General features: G+C 40.6%; 1 protein-coding gene across 1 annotated transcript; it reads right to left on the bottom strand.

Annotated features, from left to right (window-relative positions):
- Positions 1-4,862: 4,862 nt before the first annotated feature.
- RPL39 (ribosomal protein L39) lies at positions 4,863-7,372 on the bottom strand. Its single transcript, XM_036740267.1, has 3 exons — positions 7,226-7,372; positions 6,128-6,231; positions 4,863-5,748 (listed from the first exon to the last, which is right to left on the bottom strand). The coding sequence occupies exons 1-3, from the start codon at positions 7,226-7,228 to the stop codon at positions 5,700-5,702; spliced, it is 156 nt and encodes a 51-aa protein (XP_036596162.1). The 5' UTR covers positions 7,229-7,372; the 3' UTR covers positions 4,863-5,699.
- Positions 7,373-12,974: the final 5,602 nt, after the last annotated feature.

Raw genomic sequence — 12,974 nt, 5'->3', positions numbered from 1 at the left:
TCACTGTCCTTGGGTGAATTACTTCACCTCTCTGGAGACTTTTCTCCCATGTACCAAATGAATTCAATTGGTACTAATGGGCCTCCTTTAGTTCTAAAAGTAAATTATTCGGACTTCAGCCTGTATGCTAAATCCCTTCTACGAACTCCAGGAATCTGTCTATTTGCACTAAGTATTGTGACATAGGACTATGTAACATTGAAATGCTAAATAATTCTCACATGGTAGTTTTGCCTTTAAAATACTTAATTCATTTTAAAATAAATGAGCATTTATTTTCTTTTTAAAATTTAAAATGTTATTTTTTCATCCCCCATCATTAGGAAAAAAAACAAACCCTTGCAATGAATACACACACACACACACACACACACACACACACACACACACACACACACGCATTTGCCACTACAAAGAGAGCTGCTATATTTTAGAATATATAAGTTTTTTTTCCTATTTCCCTGATCACCTTGGGAGATAGAGCTAATAGTGGTATTATTGGGTCAAAGGGTATACATAGTTTTATAATTCTTTGCTCATAATTCCAAGTTGCTCTCCGTAGTAGTTGAATTAGTTCATAATTCCACCAACAGTGAGTTAGTGTCCCAATTTTTCCACATCCCCTCCAGCATTTGTCATTTTCATTTCTCATATTTTAGCCAATCTGATAGATGTGAGAAGGTATCTCAAAGTTCTTTTGATTTGCATTTCTCTAATCAATAATGATTTAGGATTTTTTTATATGACTATATATAGCTTTGATTTCTTCCAAAAACTGTCTATTCATATCCTTTGATCGTTTATCAACTGGGGAGTGAGTCATATTCTTATAAATTTCACTCAGTTGTCTATATATTTGAGATATAAGAAACTGGCTATATAGCTGAGAAACTGGCTATAAAATTTTCCCCCAGTTTCTTGCTTTCCTTTGAATCTTGTCTACAATGGTTTTATTGGTATAAAACCTTTCTAATTTAATGTAATCAGAATTATCCATTTTCCACCCCACAATGCTCTTTATCTCTTATTTATTCATAAGTTCTTCTCCTATCCATAAATCTGATAGGTAATATGTTCCACGTTGTTCTAGTTTACTTATGTTATCTCCCTTTATGGCTAGGTAATGTAGCCATTTTGATCTTATCTTGGTAAACAATGTAAGATACTGGTCTAAACCTAGTTTCTGCCTGACTGCTCCCCAGTTTTCCCAGCAATTTTTACCAAATAGTGAACTCTTATCCCACAAGCTTAGATTTTTGCATTTATCAAATACTAGGTTACTATAGGCATCTACTACTGTGTATTGTATACCTACTCTATTTTACTGATCCACTATTATATTTTTTTGCCAGTGATAGTTTTGATAATCACCACCTTATAGTAGACTTCCTTCCTTTACATTTTTTTCATTAACTCCTTTGATATTTTTTATTCTAGCCCAATAAAATAATTTTTGGTTGTTTAATTGGGATGTCACTGAATAAGTAAATTAGTCATTTTAATTATATTGGCTCAGCCCACCCATAGACAATTAATATTTCTCCGATTATTTAAATCTGACTTTATTTGTATTAAACATGTTTTATAACTATGTTTTTATAGTTCTTGGATTTGTTGGTATACTCCCAGGTATTTTATATTATCTGTGATTACTTTAAATTAAATATCTCTTATCTTCTCTTTTAGGGCTTTGTTGGTGATATATAGAAATGCTGATTTATGTGGCTTTATTTTATATATTGATATTTTGTTAAAAATATTGTTTCTTTTTTCTATAATTAAGATTTTTATTTTTAGTTTACAACACTCAGTTCCACATAATTTTGAGTTCCAGATTTTCTTCCCCCCCCAAGACAGCATGGAATCTGATATATCTTCTGCATATAACTTCACATTGAACTTATTTACACAATAGTCAAGTTGTTGATTCTCTAGGATTTTCCAAGTATACCATTATATTATCTACAAAAAGAGATAGTTTTATTTCCTCCTTGCTCATTCCAATTTCTTCTATTTCTTTTTCTTCTCTTATTGTTATTGGTAGCATTTCTAGTACAATATTGAATAATAGGGATTATAATGGGCATCCTTGCTTCACTCCTTTGGGAAGGCTTCTAGCTTATCCCCATTACAGTTGATACTTGCTGCTGGTTTTAGGAAGATGCCTCTTATGATTTTAAGGAAAAGTCCATTTATACCTATATTTTCAAGTGTTTTTAAATAGGAATGAGTGTTGTATTTTGTCAAAAGCCTTTTCTGCATCTGTTAATATAATCGTATGATTTTTGTTGATTTTGCTATTGATATTATCAATTATATTAATAGTTTTCCTCATATTGAAACAGCCCTGCATTCCTGGTAAAATCCCACTTGGTCATAATGTATAATCTTTATGCTATATTGCTGTAATTTCCTAGCTAGCATTTTGTTTAGGATTTTCGAATCCATATTCATTAGTAAAATTGATCCATAATTTTCTTTCTCTGTTTTTGCTCTTCCTGGTTTAGGCATCAACACCATATTTGTTTCATAAAAGGAGTTTGTACAAATTATCCATTTGTACTCCTTTGCATATTATTCTAAATAATTTCTTTAATATTGGAATAGTTGATCTACAAATGTTTGGTAGAATTCATTTGTAAATCCATCTGGTACTGATGCTTTTTTCTTAGGAGCTCATTTATGGCCTGTTCAATTTTTTTTTCTAAAATAGCTTTATTTGGATATTTTATTTCCTCTTCTGTTAATCTGGGAAATTTATATTTTTGTAAGTATTCTTCCATTTCACTTAGATTGTTAAATTTATTGGCATATAAGCAAAATAGCTCCTAAGAATCGCTTACATTTCAGCTTCATTGGTGGTTTTGTTTTTGATAATGAATGATTTGGTCTTCTCCTCTATTTTTTTAAAATCATATTAACCAACGGTTTATCCATTGGTTATCCATTGGGAGTTCTCCACCCCTGATGGTTATTTTTCTTTTCATAAAAATCAGCTCTTAGTTTTATATGGGTGCATTTTCTAGATTTCTTTGGAGTTTTGAGGAGGAGAGGGCAGGGAGCTCACTCTACTTCCTCTTTCCCCTCTGACATCTTGGCTCTGTCTCTCGAATTTATGTGATTTGTTTATATCTAAGTCATTTGGTACTTATCTTGGTGCATGGTATGAAGTGTTAGCCTAAACCTAACTTCTCCTAGATTGCTTTTTAGCTTCTCTAGCACTTTGGGTTTTTTTGTTTTGTTTTATTTTGGTTTGGTTTTTGGCAAGGGGTCAAATACTGGGTTCTTATCCCAGTATATGGAACATGAGGTTGCTGTGGCAGCCTCAAGTCAAGTCAAGTCACAGACACCAAGCATATAGTATGTGCCAGGCACTCTGCTAAACTCTAGGTATACACAGAAAGGCAGAGAGTCCTTGATCTCAAGGAACTGACAATATATGGTGGGGGTGGAGACAAGATGCGAACTTTTATGTATGAACAAGGTCTAGATAAGTTCAATTGTGATGATCTCAGGGCTAAGGCGCTGACATTAATGGGGACTGGGAAATACTTTTTCCAGAAGGTAGGAATTTAGCTGAGACTTAAAGGAAGCCAGCAGACAGGGAGGAGGGAGAGGATTCCAGTTTTGGGGGACAACCAGCGAAGATGCCCAGAGTCAGATGGAATGTCTTGCGCAGGCCACAGTAAGGTGGCTAGAGTCGCTGAATCACTAGAGACACTAAAGTAAGGTGTAAAAAGACTGGGAAAGGAGGAAGGGGCCAGGATATGATGGACTTTAACAGGCAGAGGATTTTATATTTGATCCTGGAGGTAATAGGAAGCCAGTGGAGTTTACTGTAAGGGGATGGGAGGAGTAACATGGATGGGGTCACGACTGAACAAAAAAGATCACTTTGATAGGTGAGTGGAAGATGGACAGGGAGAAGCTTGAGGCCAGACCAAGCAGAAAGTTATTGCAGTGGTACAGGCATGAGGTGACAGGGCCTGGACCAGGGTGGTGGCAGTGTAAGAGGAGAGATGGGGGTGTGTGGAGAGATACTGCAAAGACTTGAGAATGGGGTGAGTGGGAGTTCAAAATGACACCCAGGTTTAGAGCCTGGGTGACTGAGAGGATGGTGGTACCCTGGTAATCAGGAAGTTAGGGCAAGAGGACGATAGATAATGAGTTCTATGGGACATCTGGTTCAATGTGTCCCTAATCAACCTTTTTAAATTAGTAGCAAATCTTTTTGATTAGTGCTCTTTAATATAGTGAGATCAGTTACTGCAAGTCCCCTTCCTTCCCACTTTATTCATTATTCCCCTTGTGATACTTGATCTTTTGTTCTTCCGGATTAATTTTTCCCTAATCTTAGTTTCACAAAAATGGTAGTTTGTCATGGGTACCAAAGAAATGCAGTTATTTTTTATATTGGTTCACCCTCCCCATGAACCAAATAATCTTTCTCCACTTAAGTCTTTATTCCTTGGGAATCCACCTGCCGAGTTACAGGAACTGAATGAATAAACTACCAGTTTATTCATTTTATACGTCCTGTGGTTACTTTTCCTCACTCTGGGTTTTGTCTGCAACAAACATAAACCTTAATATTTCATGTTGATCTTTAGTACCCTACTTTATAGCTTACTATGCCACATTAAGTCATCATAATTCCTTGTTTATTCCCATTTTCTAGTGCTGCAAAAATGGGTGTTGTATTTTATCCAAGTCTTTTTGGAAGACATGGTTAATGACCATGGTTTTTATTTATTACCCAGTGTAGGAAGCAGACAATGCTAAGCATTCTGAAGATAGAAAACCCTACCCAGCTCCTTCCCCTTCCCCCCCCACCAGCGCAAGGAATCACAAATAACAAACCCTTTTTTTTTGTAGAAGCCCTTTATTAGCAGAATTGCATCTTCAGAAAATTGTGAAGCCATTCACCTGGACCAGGTCTAGTTCCTAACAAAAGGTTGGGCTTTCCCATACACACAAATAACCGACAACTTTGAAGTTGCCAACACTTAATTACCACCTCCCAACAAGGAACAAAGACGGCTTATTGTATGAAATAAGCAGGGGGTCAACAGGTTACTTCTCTGACTGTGAGTTTGATAAATGAGCACAGTCAGCTGCGCATAATCTGGCTGAGACAGCTCCTGATTAGCAGCACTGGAGGCTTACACTGAAGGCGTGCAAATCTTAGATCCCCACAACAACCCTGTGAGGTAGGTGCTCTCTTATAACTCCTTAGAACACAAAACAAAACACAGAGAGGTTATTGTGAAGGCTTAGTCAAGGCAGGGCTTGAGCTTGGTTCTTCTTGACAGGAACTTGTTTCATTATGATCTCTGCCTCTTAAGCATAACCTCAAACATACAAATGCTACACAGAGATGCAAATAACAGTAATTTAAACTATATCACAAAACACACGGTACCCAAACGCATGGATGCAGGTGCAATTCATGAAAACATTCAAGGGCAAGACAAATTTAACAGTTTGTCAGGGTTGGGGTTTTTTGATGTCTGCATCTTGGCAGACAGCTTCCAAAATGGGAGGGCAGTAGTGGTATTTACTTTTTATTGGGGGCAATGAGGTGACTGAGTGATTGATGGATGAATGAATGAATGGATGGATTGATGGATGGAAGGATGTCATGGTAAGGGTGGGGGAGATGGTTCTGGTGTTTCGTCTTTCGTTGCGCTGGCCATTCTTTATAATCCGAGCTTGGTCCTTCTCCAATGTCTCCTTTTTGAGTTGTACCTAGATGAGCAGAAAGGGGAAGAGAACAAAGGGCCAAGTTACTCAGTAACTGCTTTCATAATGAACCTTCAATTCAAGCCAATATCTTCATGGAGGAAATACCATTTGAGTGGTTTCTATCACTTAAAAAAACCAAATAAAACCACCACTTATGCAGTAATCCCTTGGGGTTTCACTTGAAAAGTGAAATCTAAAAAAAGTATTAACACAATCACACTAATTCAATTTTTTTTTTGGAGAAGAGTGAAAATATCCTTGAACACTGCTGAAAAAAAAAAAAAGGAAAATTGATTAGATAAAAACCTTCCCTTGTCTGTGTATGTCTGGAGAATGGACTGATTGGTATTCACCATTGATCAGGATTGGCAGCTGGTCTTACCTGATCTTATTACCAGTTTTCATTCGGATCCATTGAGGGATGGGACGATTCTGCTTCTGTTTCTTGGCCAGGAACCTTTTGATTCTAAATGTTTTATGAGAGGACTAACAAGGAAAAGCATTGTTATAAAAAGGATGCGAAGCCAAGCGGCCTTTTTCTATTCAGAGGGAAGGTGAGGGAGAAGCCCCGCCCATTGGGTTCCATTCACAACACCGCAGAGCAATTTATTCTGTAGCCTCTGCAGAATTAGGGGCGGGACAAGATGGCTGCAGACACGATGACGCCACAACCAAACTGTCAAGCCATTTTCTTTTTTTTTTTTTTTGGCCAAGCCGTTTTTCTAAAGCTAATCCAAGTCACAGGATTAAAACCTGGAAAAAGATCTCAGCTAAGTAAACTGAGGCAAAAGTAAAATGACTTACAGCGCATTTTAATTAGATGGAAAGAATATCTAATCCAATCCCCTTAATTTTACAGATGAGGAAACTGACGTGCCCAAGCCTAGGCAGAGATAGCACTTGTAGCCAGATCCTCGGATTCTAGGACTAATGCCCTTTTCGCTATGCCCCGCTGCCGCCCTTTAAATCACACCGAAAAAAGAGGCTACGGGCTTTTTTTGTTTGTTTGCCAAAGGGGAAGGATCCCACCCTGTTTTCGAGGTTTAAAATGACTACCCAAGCTACCTCTCGGCTCTAAATCTACGTCTTTTTTAGGCTCACTACCTCAAAGTCATATAGCAATGTCATCCAAAGGACCACGGGAGAGACCTCTTTTCCTAATACAATTCCTCCCACTTTGAGGGGGTCCAAGCCGCGCGGCTAAGGCTTCGGCGCCCCTCGGGGATCCCTTCCGTGCCCCTCTCCTAACTCTCAGCTGTTTTAGGTGGAGCCTAGAGAACCCTCCCTCCCTGGCCGGGAACCTGGTTTCGAAGCTGGGGAGCAGGGGGACAAAGGCAGCCTCCAGCTACGCAGCACCCAAGGTGCTCGACTCCCCTTCGAAAGCTTCCAAAAAGCTTCCCCGAATGCCCCTCGTTGCTGCTGCTCTGTCCCCGGGGCCCTTGGAGCTGCGGCTGGGGGGGATGGCTGCGGATTCTCTTACCATGATGATGAGATGACAGCCGAGCTTCCACCACGATGGCTGGACGGGCGAAAAAGGGAGAAAGACTGGCGGAAGCTCGGTATTAGAGGCTCTGCAGAGGGAGGAGCTTGGAGGAGCTGCGCCTGCGCATTGGCGACAGGCTGCGCCCTCTGCAGGTTCCCAAGGGGCACTGCGGCACAGGAAAAGCGGCTTGTCTTGAGTCTCATTGCAGTCCTCAGCCCACGGATACCCAGACCCCGCCTCCCACACTGCGGCTTTTTAGAGGTGACATCATCCTGCTCTTGTTTTTCTGCTTAGAGACTCTTTGCTGCAGTGCAGAGTTTTACCAGCCTTCCCCCCGCCCCCCACAGCCCACACTCCTTTGTTTCCTTTCTTTTTCTTAAAAAATAATTTTATTGATATTTTTGGTTTTCTATCATCTATTTCCCCCCATATCTTTCCCCCCTCCCCCCTCCCAGAATATCCCTTATAACAAAGAATGTTTTGAAAAGAGAAAAAGAGAAAAAAAAATCAGTAAGATGGTTCAATACATCGACAAAATTTGACATTATGTGTGATGTACCACACCTATGGATACCCACTCTCCCCAGTCTTTGCAAAGGATGTACCCCTACCCCGGTTTCCAGGGAAGTGGCTTTATTTAATATGAAAGAAAATACATTGTAGGGTTTACTCTGCATATTCATAGAAATAAAATAAAAGAGATTATTTTTTTCTTTTCCAAAGGCATATACCAACATTTGACCCTTTCACTGGTTTGGAAATCACGTTTCTGGAATATTTCCATAGGAAAATATAATTATTAACCAAATATTCTCCCAGACCTCTTGATAAATTTCCGGGGCGGGGGAAGGGCGGTATTCTAGCCTTAGATGTAGTTGTTAGAATGCTGAATTTAGATTCAAGACCAAAGCCTGTCTCAGGTACTTCCTGTGTGACCCTGGGGAGTTATTTACTCTCTCTGGGACTCAGTTCTCTCATCTGAAAAAAAGCCCATAATGCCTGCAGCGCTGCCTGAGAAGAATGGCAAATGAAATAACATAAAAATGATGGGGAGATTCTATTGTGTTGAAGTCGATCCTTTGAGGCTGCACCAGGGCTTCTAAATAGCCAGTATCTATTTGGTGGCATAGGGGCTGAGAAATTCGCCTATACCCTAAAGTGATATCTATTACTTAAAAAAAATTAAAATAAACTGCTTGGGAGGTAGTACAGTGGAAGGAGCCTAGCTATAGATTCAGAAAACCTGGGTTGATGTCATATCTAATGCTTCCTACATGAATCTTTCTGACCATGGGTGAGTTACAAAATCCCCTGTTTCCCACTCTGTAAAACAAGGGGCTGGACTAGACAGCTTTGGAGGCCTTTTCCAGCTCTAGACCTAAGATCCTGTGTGTGACCTTGGACAAATCCCTTCCCTTCCTTGTGCCTCAGTTTCCTCATCTGTTAAAAAGGAGATAGGGGTAGAAAGACATTAAATGGCCTCTGAGGTCCCTTCTAGCTCTAGAGCTAGGATCCTAGGCATGACCTTGGACAAGTGACTTCTCCCTGGGTCTCAGTTTCCTCCTCTGTAAAATGAGGAGGCTGGACTAGAGGTCCTCTGAGGTCCCTTCCAGCTCTAGACCTAGGCTCCTGTGTGTGACCTTGGTCAAATTGCTTCTCCTTCCTGAACCTCGGTTTCCTCCTCTGTTAAAAAAGACTGTATGGGAGTGGGGGACTAGAAGGCCTGAGGCCTCTTCCAATTCTAGATCCATTTGGATCAAGGTTGGTCCTGGAAAAGAGTTGAGCAAATACAGCTCCTTCTCTTGTTTGCAGATGTTGGGGCCCTATGGATGTGGGATATGGACTTTGCTTTGCTTGACTTTGCATATTTGCTACAAGGGCTATTTTTTTTCTTTTCCCATTTGGAGGGGAAGGTGGAAAGGAAAGAGGTTGGAATAGGATTGCCAAAATAAAAAGAAAGAAAAGAGACTCACAGAAGGAAAGCCAGCCAGAAAGAACCACAGACAAGTAGCTTTTCAAGTTGTGTATTCAATTTATTAAATACTGAAAAAGAAAAAAAAGATAGTGATTTGAAGTTTCACATACAATCTTTTCTTCTATTCTACTTTTAATGTGGAAATTCTCGTTGTATTTGGTATTGAAGTTCAGAATTTTTAAAAGTTTTTAAAAAGAGAAAAGAAATGAGGGTCATATAAAAACAGAAGTCATTAATATTGCTGGTTCCAGAGTATTATAACCCCATTGAATAGGGTTTCTGCACTTCGAAGAGCAATGTGTGCTTTTAGCTACAAATTCTCCATCCTGGAAGTTTCCATGCCTCTAATGACTAAGCTAGTGAATAACAGAGTGGCAGAACACTGAAACCAGTGTATAGAGTCAGGAGCCCTGGGTCCCTGTCCTAGCTGTGACTGTGTCACCTCTCTATGCCCTAATTGGCTCTACAAAATGGAGGCATGGGACTAAATGATCTCTAAGGAAAAGAAGAAAGGCCAGTCACAGTCATAAGCAGGACAGCTCTGAAAACAATGTGTTGGATTTATTACTTAGAAAAACGCAGCTATATATGTAACAGATTTGTGATTTCCTGCATAAGCTTTTCTGATCTTTCTATATGGAAATGTTCACGTGTGGATGACTGTCAAGTTCAGAATTAATAAAAAGTAAAAAATTGTTTTTAAAAAATCTCCAAGGTTCCCCAAACAATTCTTTATTTTATGGTCTTGATCTCTGCCCCTTCATCAGCAGTGAAGACTTTTAAATACCTCAAAGCACTTATGGCTTCTACCAGTGAACAAATCACTTGTGAAGAACCAACGTTTTGTTCCTTGGACAACTTTGCCCTCGGTGACATCATGACTTGTGTGTAAGATGCAACATGATCAGAACAGGAGGTTGTCCCTCCCCTACTTCCGGAGGTCAGTGACCAGGGGTATGGAGCATTGCAGAAATTGTCAGAAATGGTTGATCCATTAACCCGGTTATCTCTGTTGAACTTCTTTTTCACTTTTTTTTTCGGGGGAGGGTTGTTTTTGTTATGTGGCGGGCTAGATAAGATTCAGAAATTAGAGGGAAGTGTATAAAAACATAAGATAATAAAAATAAGGTTTATTTACCAAGGAGGTGAACTGGTCATGGAGAAAGATGGTAACAGGACAGGCTGAATTCTGGACTGGCCATCACCCAATGCTAGAAGGCCCAGAGGAAGGCTGCCAGCACATTAGGCAGTCAGTCCCCAGATGGAGGCTTTACATGAACCAGAGACAAACAGGGCCAGGCATGGATGGTTGGATGGGCTGCCATCTGTACCACTGGAAGAAACGCCCACATGGATGAGCTCTCAGACCCACTGAGGTGTTATAGCATAATATTAAGGTGCATTATCAGAGAAGAGATAATCAAGGGTTATCAAGAAAAGTACTGACCAGTTCAACTTGGAAGACCGTCACTTACCGGCCATGACTTCTGAGGAGTTAATTCTCCTCTCCGGGCCTTAGTTTCTTGGCTAATAATAAAATGGAAACAGGGCTAGCAGCATGCCCTATATCCCAGAGTAGCAGTTAGGTTTCCCTGAGGTAATGGAAGTAATTCACTTTAGAATTGTAAAGCACCATCTAAATGTGCAAAGGTTGCTGGGTATGTGCAATAAGGCAGTCAGAAGACCAGTTCCATTTGCATTATCTATCCTCAAGTGAGATGTGAGTTCCCTGAGGGAAAACAGCATCTTGTTTTTTGTATAGGTGCCTCCCAACATCTGGACTCAAGGCTCTGAGAACAGAGGACACTTTACAATGTTCTCTGACTGATGGCAACTGGTTGGATGCCGCCCACCTGAAATGAGTACAGCTTTCAGGCTAAACTGTATGAAGAGGTCTTAGAGGTCCAGTCCAAACCTGTTCCTTTGCAGATGAGGGAATGGAAGAGCTGAGAAATGATTTGTCCAAGGTCAAACAGCTAGTGTCTGAACCCAGGTCCCTCCTGACTTCACAGGCAACTAGGTGGTGCTGCAATGGGATAGAGTGCTGGGCCTGGAGTGAGGAAGACTCATTGTGAGTTCAAATCCAGCCTCAGACACTTGCTAGCTGGGTGACTCTGGGTGAGCCACCTCACCCTGTTTGCCTCAGTTTCCCCATCTTTAAAATGAGCTGGAGAAGGAAATGGCAAATCACTCCAGTATCTCTGCCAAGAAAACCCCAAACAGGGGTCACTAGAACTCAGATACAACTGAACAACAGTATAGTTTTGAGATCCTCTTGACGCCAAGTCGGATACCACAGCCACTATGCCACATTGGTTGGGGATGAGAGAGGTTGGGGGCTCAAAATCTTTGTAGTCCCACTCAGGGATGTTGGGAAGGGAGTCCGTGGTAGAGTTGGAAGCACTACAGATGTGGTAGGAGTTGTTGTTATCACTCATTGCTAGGTGTCAAGGTGGCTGGCTTCTTGCCTTTCCTTATTTAAAAAACAAAACAAAACAGGCTCTTGGAAGACTCAGATGAACATGGAGTGAGGTAAACAGAACAGGGAAAGCAAATACAGTGACTAGGACAGTGTAAATGGGGGAGGGGGGAACCCAATAAAACAAAAATAAACACTGCGTGATTATGATGTGTAAAAAGAGATGAGCAAAATGTTCCTTCCTCTCTTCTTGGGAGAAATGAAGGACCAGGGGTAAAGACAGCTGCATATAGTGTCAGATTTGGTCGATAAGTTTTTTTTTAGGTTTTCCTAAACTGCTTCCCATCCTTTTCTTCTGTATTGTTTGTTACAAGAAAAGGCCGAATAGAGGCAGATAAATTCCGAAAGCGATCTGAAAAATTCATATTAAGAAAATAACTATCTTTGCCACATTTGTGGTCTAAGAGTTTCTATGGAACTTTGGGCCTCTCTGGCAGCTTGGGGCCCACTGCCTTTGCTTTGGATCCACCCTTAACTCTTCCCATCTCCTTCTGCCTTTTCTCTGAAAGTTTCTGTACCCCTTCTGGAAATCTGAACCACAAGGTCCAGGGCTCTTACCAGAGCCAATCTCCATCGTCTCTCTGCCTGTGACATTAGCAATGGAAGTCAACAGAACCACTACTCTCACCCCACCCATGACCTTTGTCTGCTGCTCTTCATCAGGCTGCTGTGTTGTGGGTGGGACAGGACCTTGGTAGTCTCACATGTCCTCATTCACTAAAGACCCGGCCAAACTGTATTACCCACAGTGCCCCATCTCCCTTCTTTAGTTTGACTGTAAGTGCCTCTACTTGCTTTCCACTCACTTCTCTTAACTCTGTTCAGTCTGACTTCTGACCTCTGACCTTTTCAACTCCAAACTTAACAATGATCCCTTAGTTGTCCAATCCAATGGCCTTTTCTCAATTCTCATCCTCCTCAATCTCTCTGTAGTCTTTGACACAATTGGTCACCCTCTCCTCCCTGATATTCTCTTCTCTCTAGATTTTTGAGGTACCACTCTTCGCTGGTTCTCCTCCTACCTGACAGATCCTTTTCAGTTTCCTTTGCTGGATCTTTATCCAGGTCATATCTAAGCATGAGTGTCCCACAGAGTTCTATCATGAGCCCTCTTTTTCCTACATACTATTTCACTTGGTAGATCTCATTAGTTCTCATGGATTCAATTATTATCTCCAAGCTAATGATTTTCAAATCTATATAACCATCCCTAACCTCTCTGCTGACTTCTAGTCTCATACCTCCAACTGCCTCTTGGACATCTCAAACTGGATGTCCCAAAGACATCTGAA

Source organism: Trichosurus vulpecula, chromosome X (genome assembly GCF_011100635.1).
Source record: "Trichosurus vulpecula isolate mTriVul1 chromosome X, mTriVul1.pri, whole genome shotgun sequence".
Taxonomy (NCBI): Eukaryota; Metazoa; Chordata; class Mammalia; order Diprotodontia; family Phalangeridae; genus Trichosurus; species Trichosurus vulpecula.
Note: the sequence above shows the minus strand (reverse complement) of the source record. Positions and strands in the feature narration are given on the sequence as shown.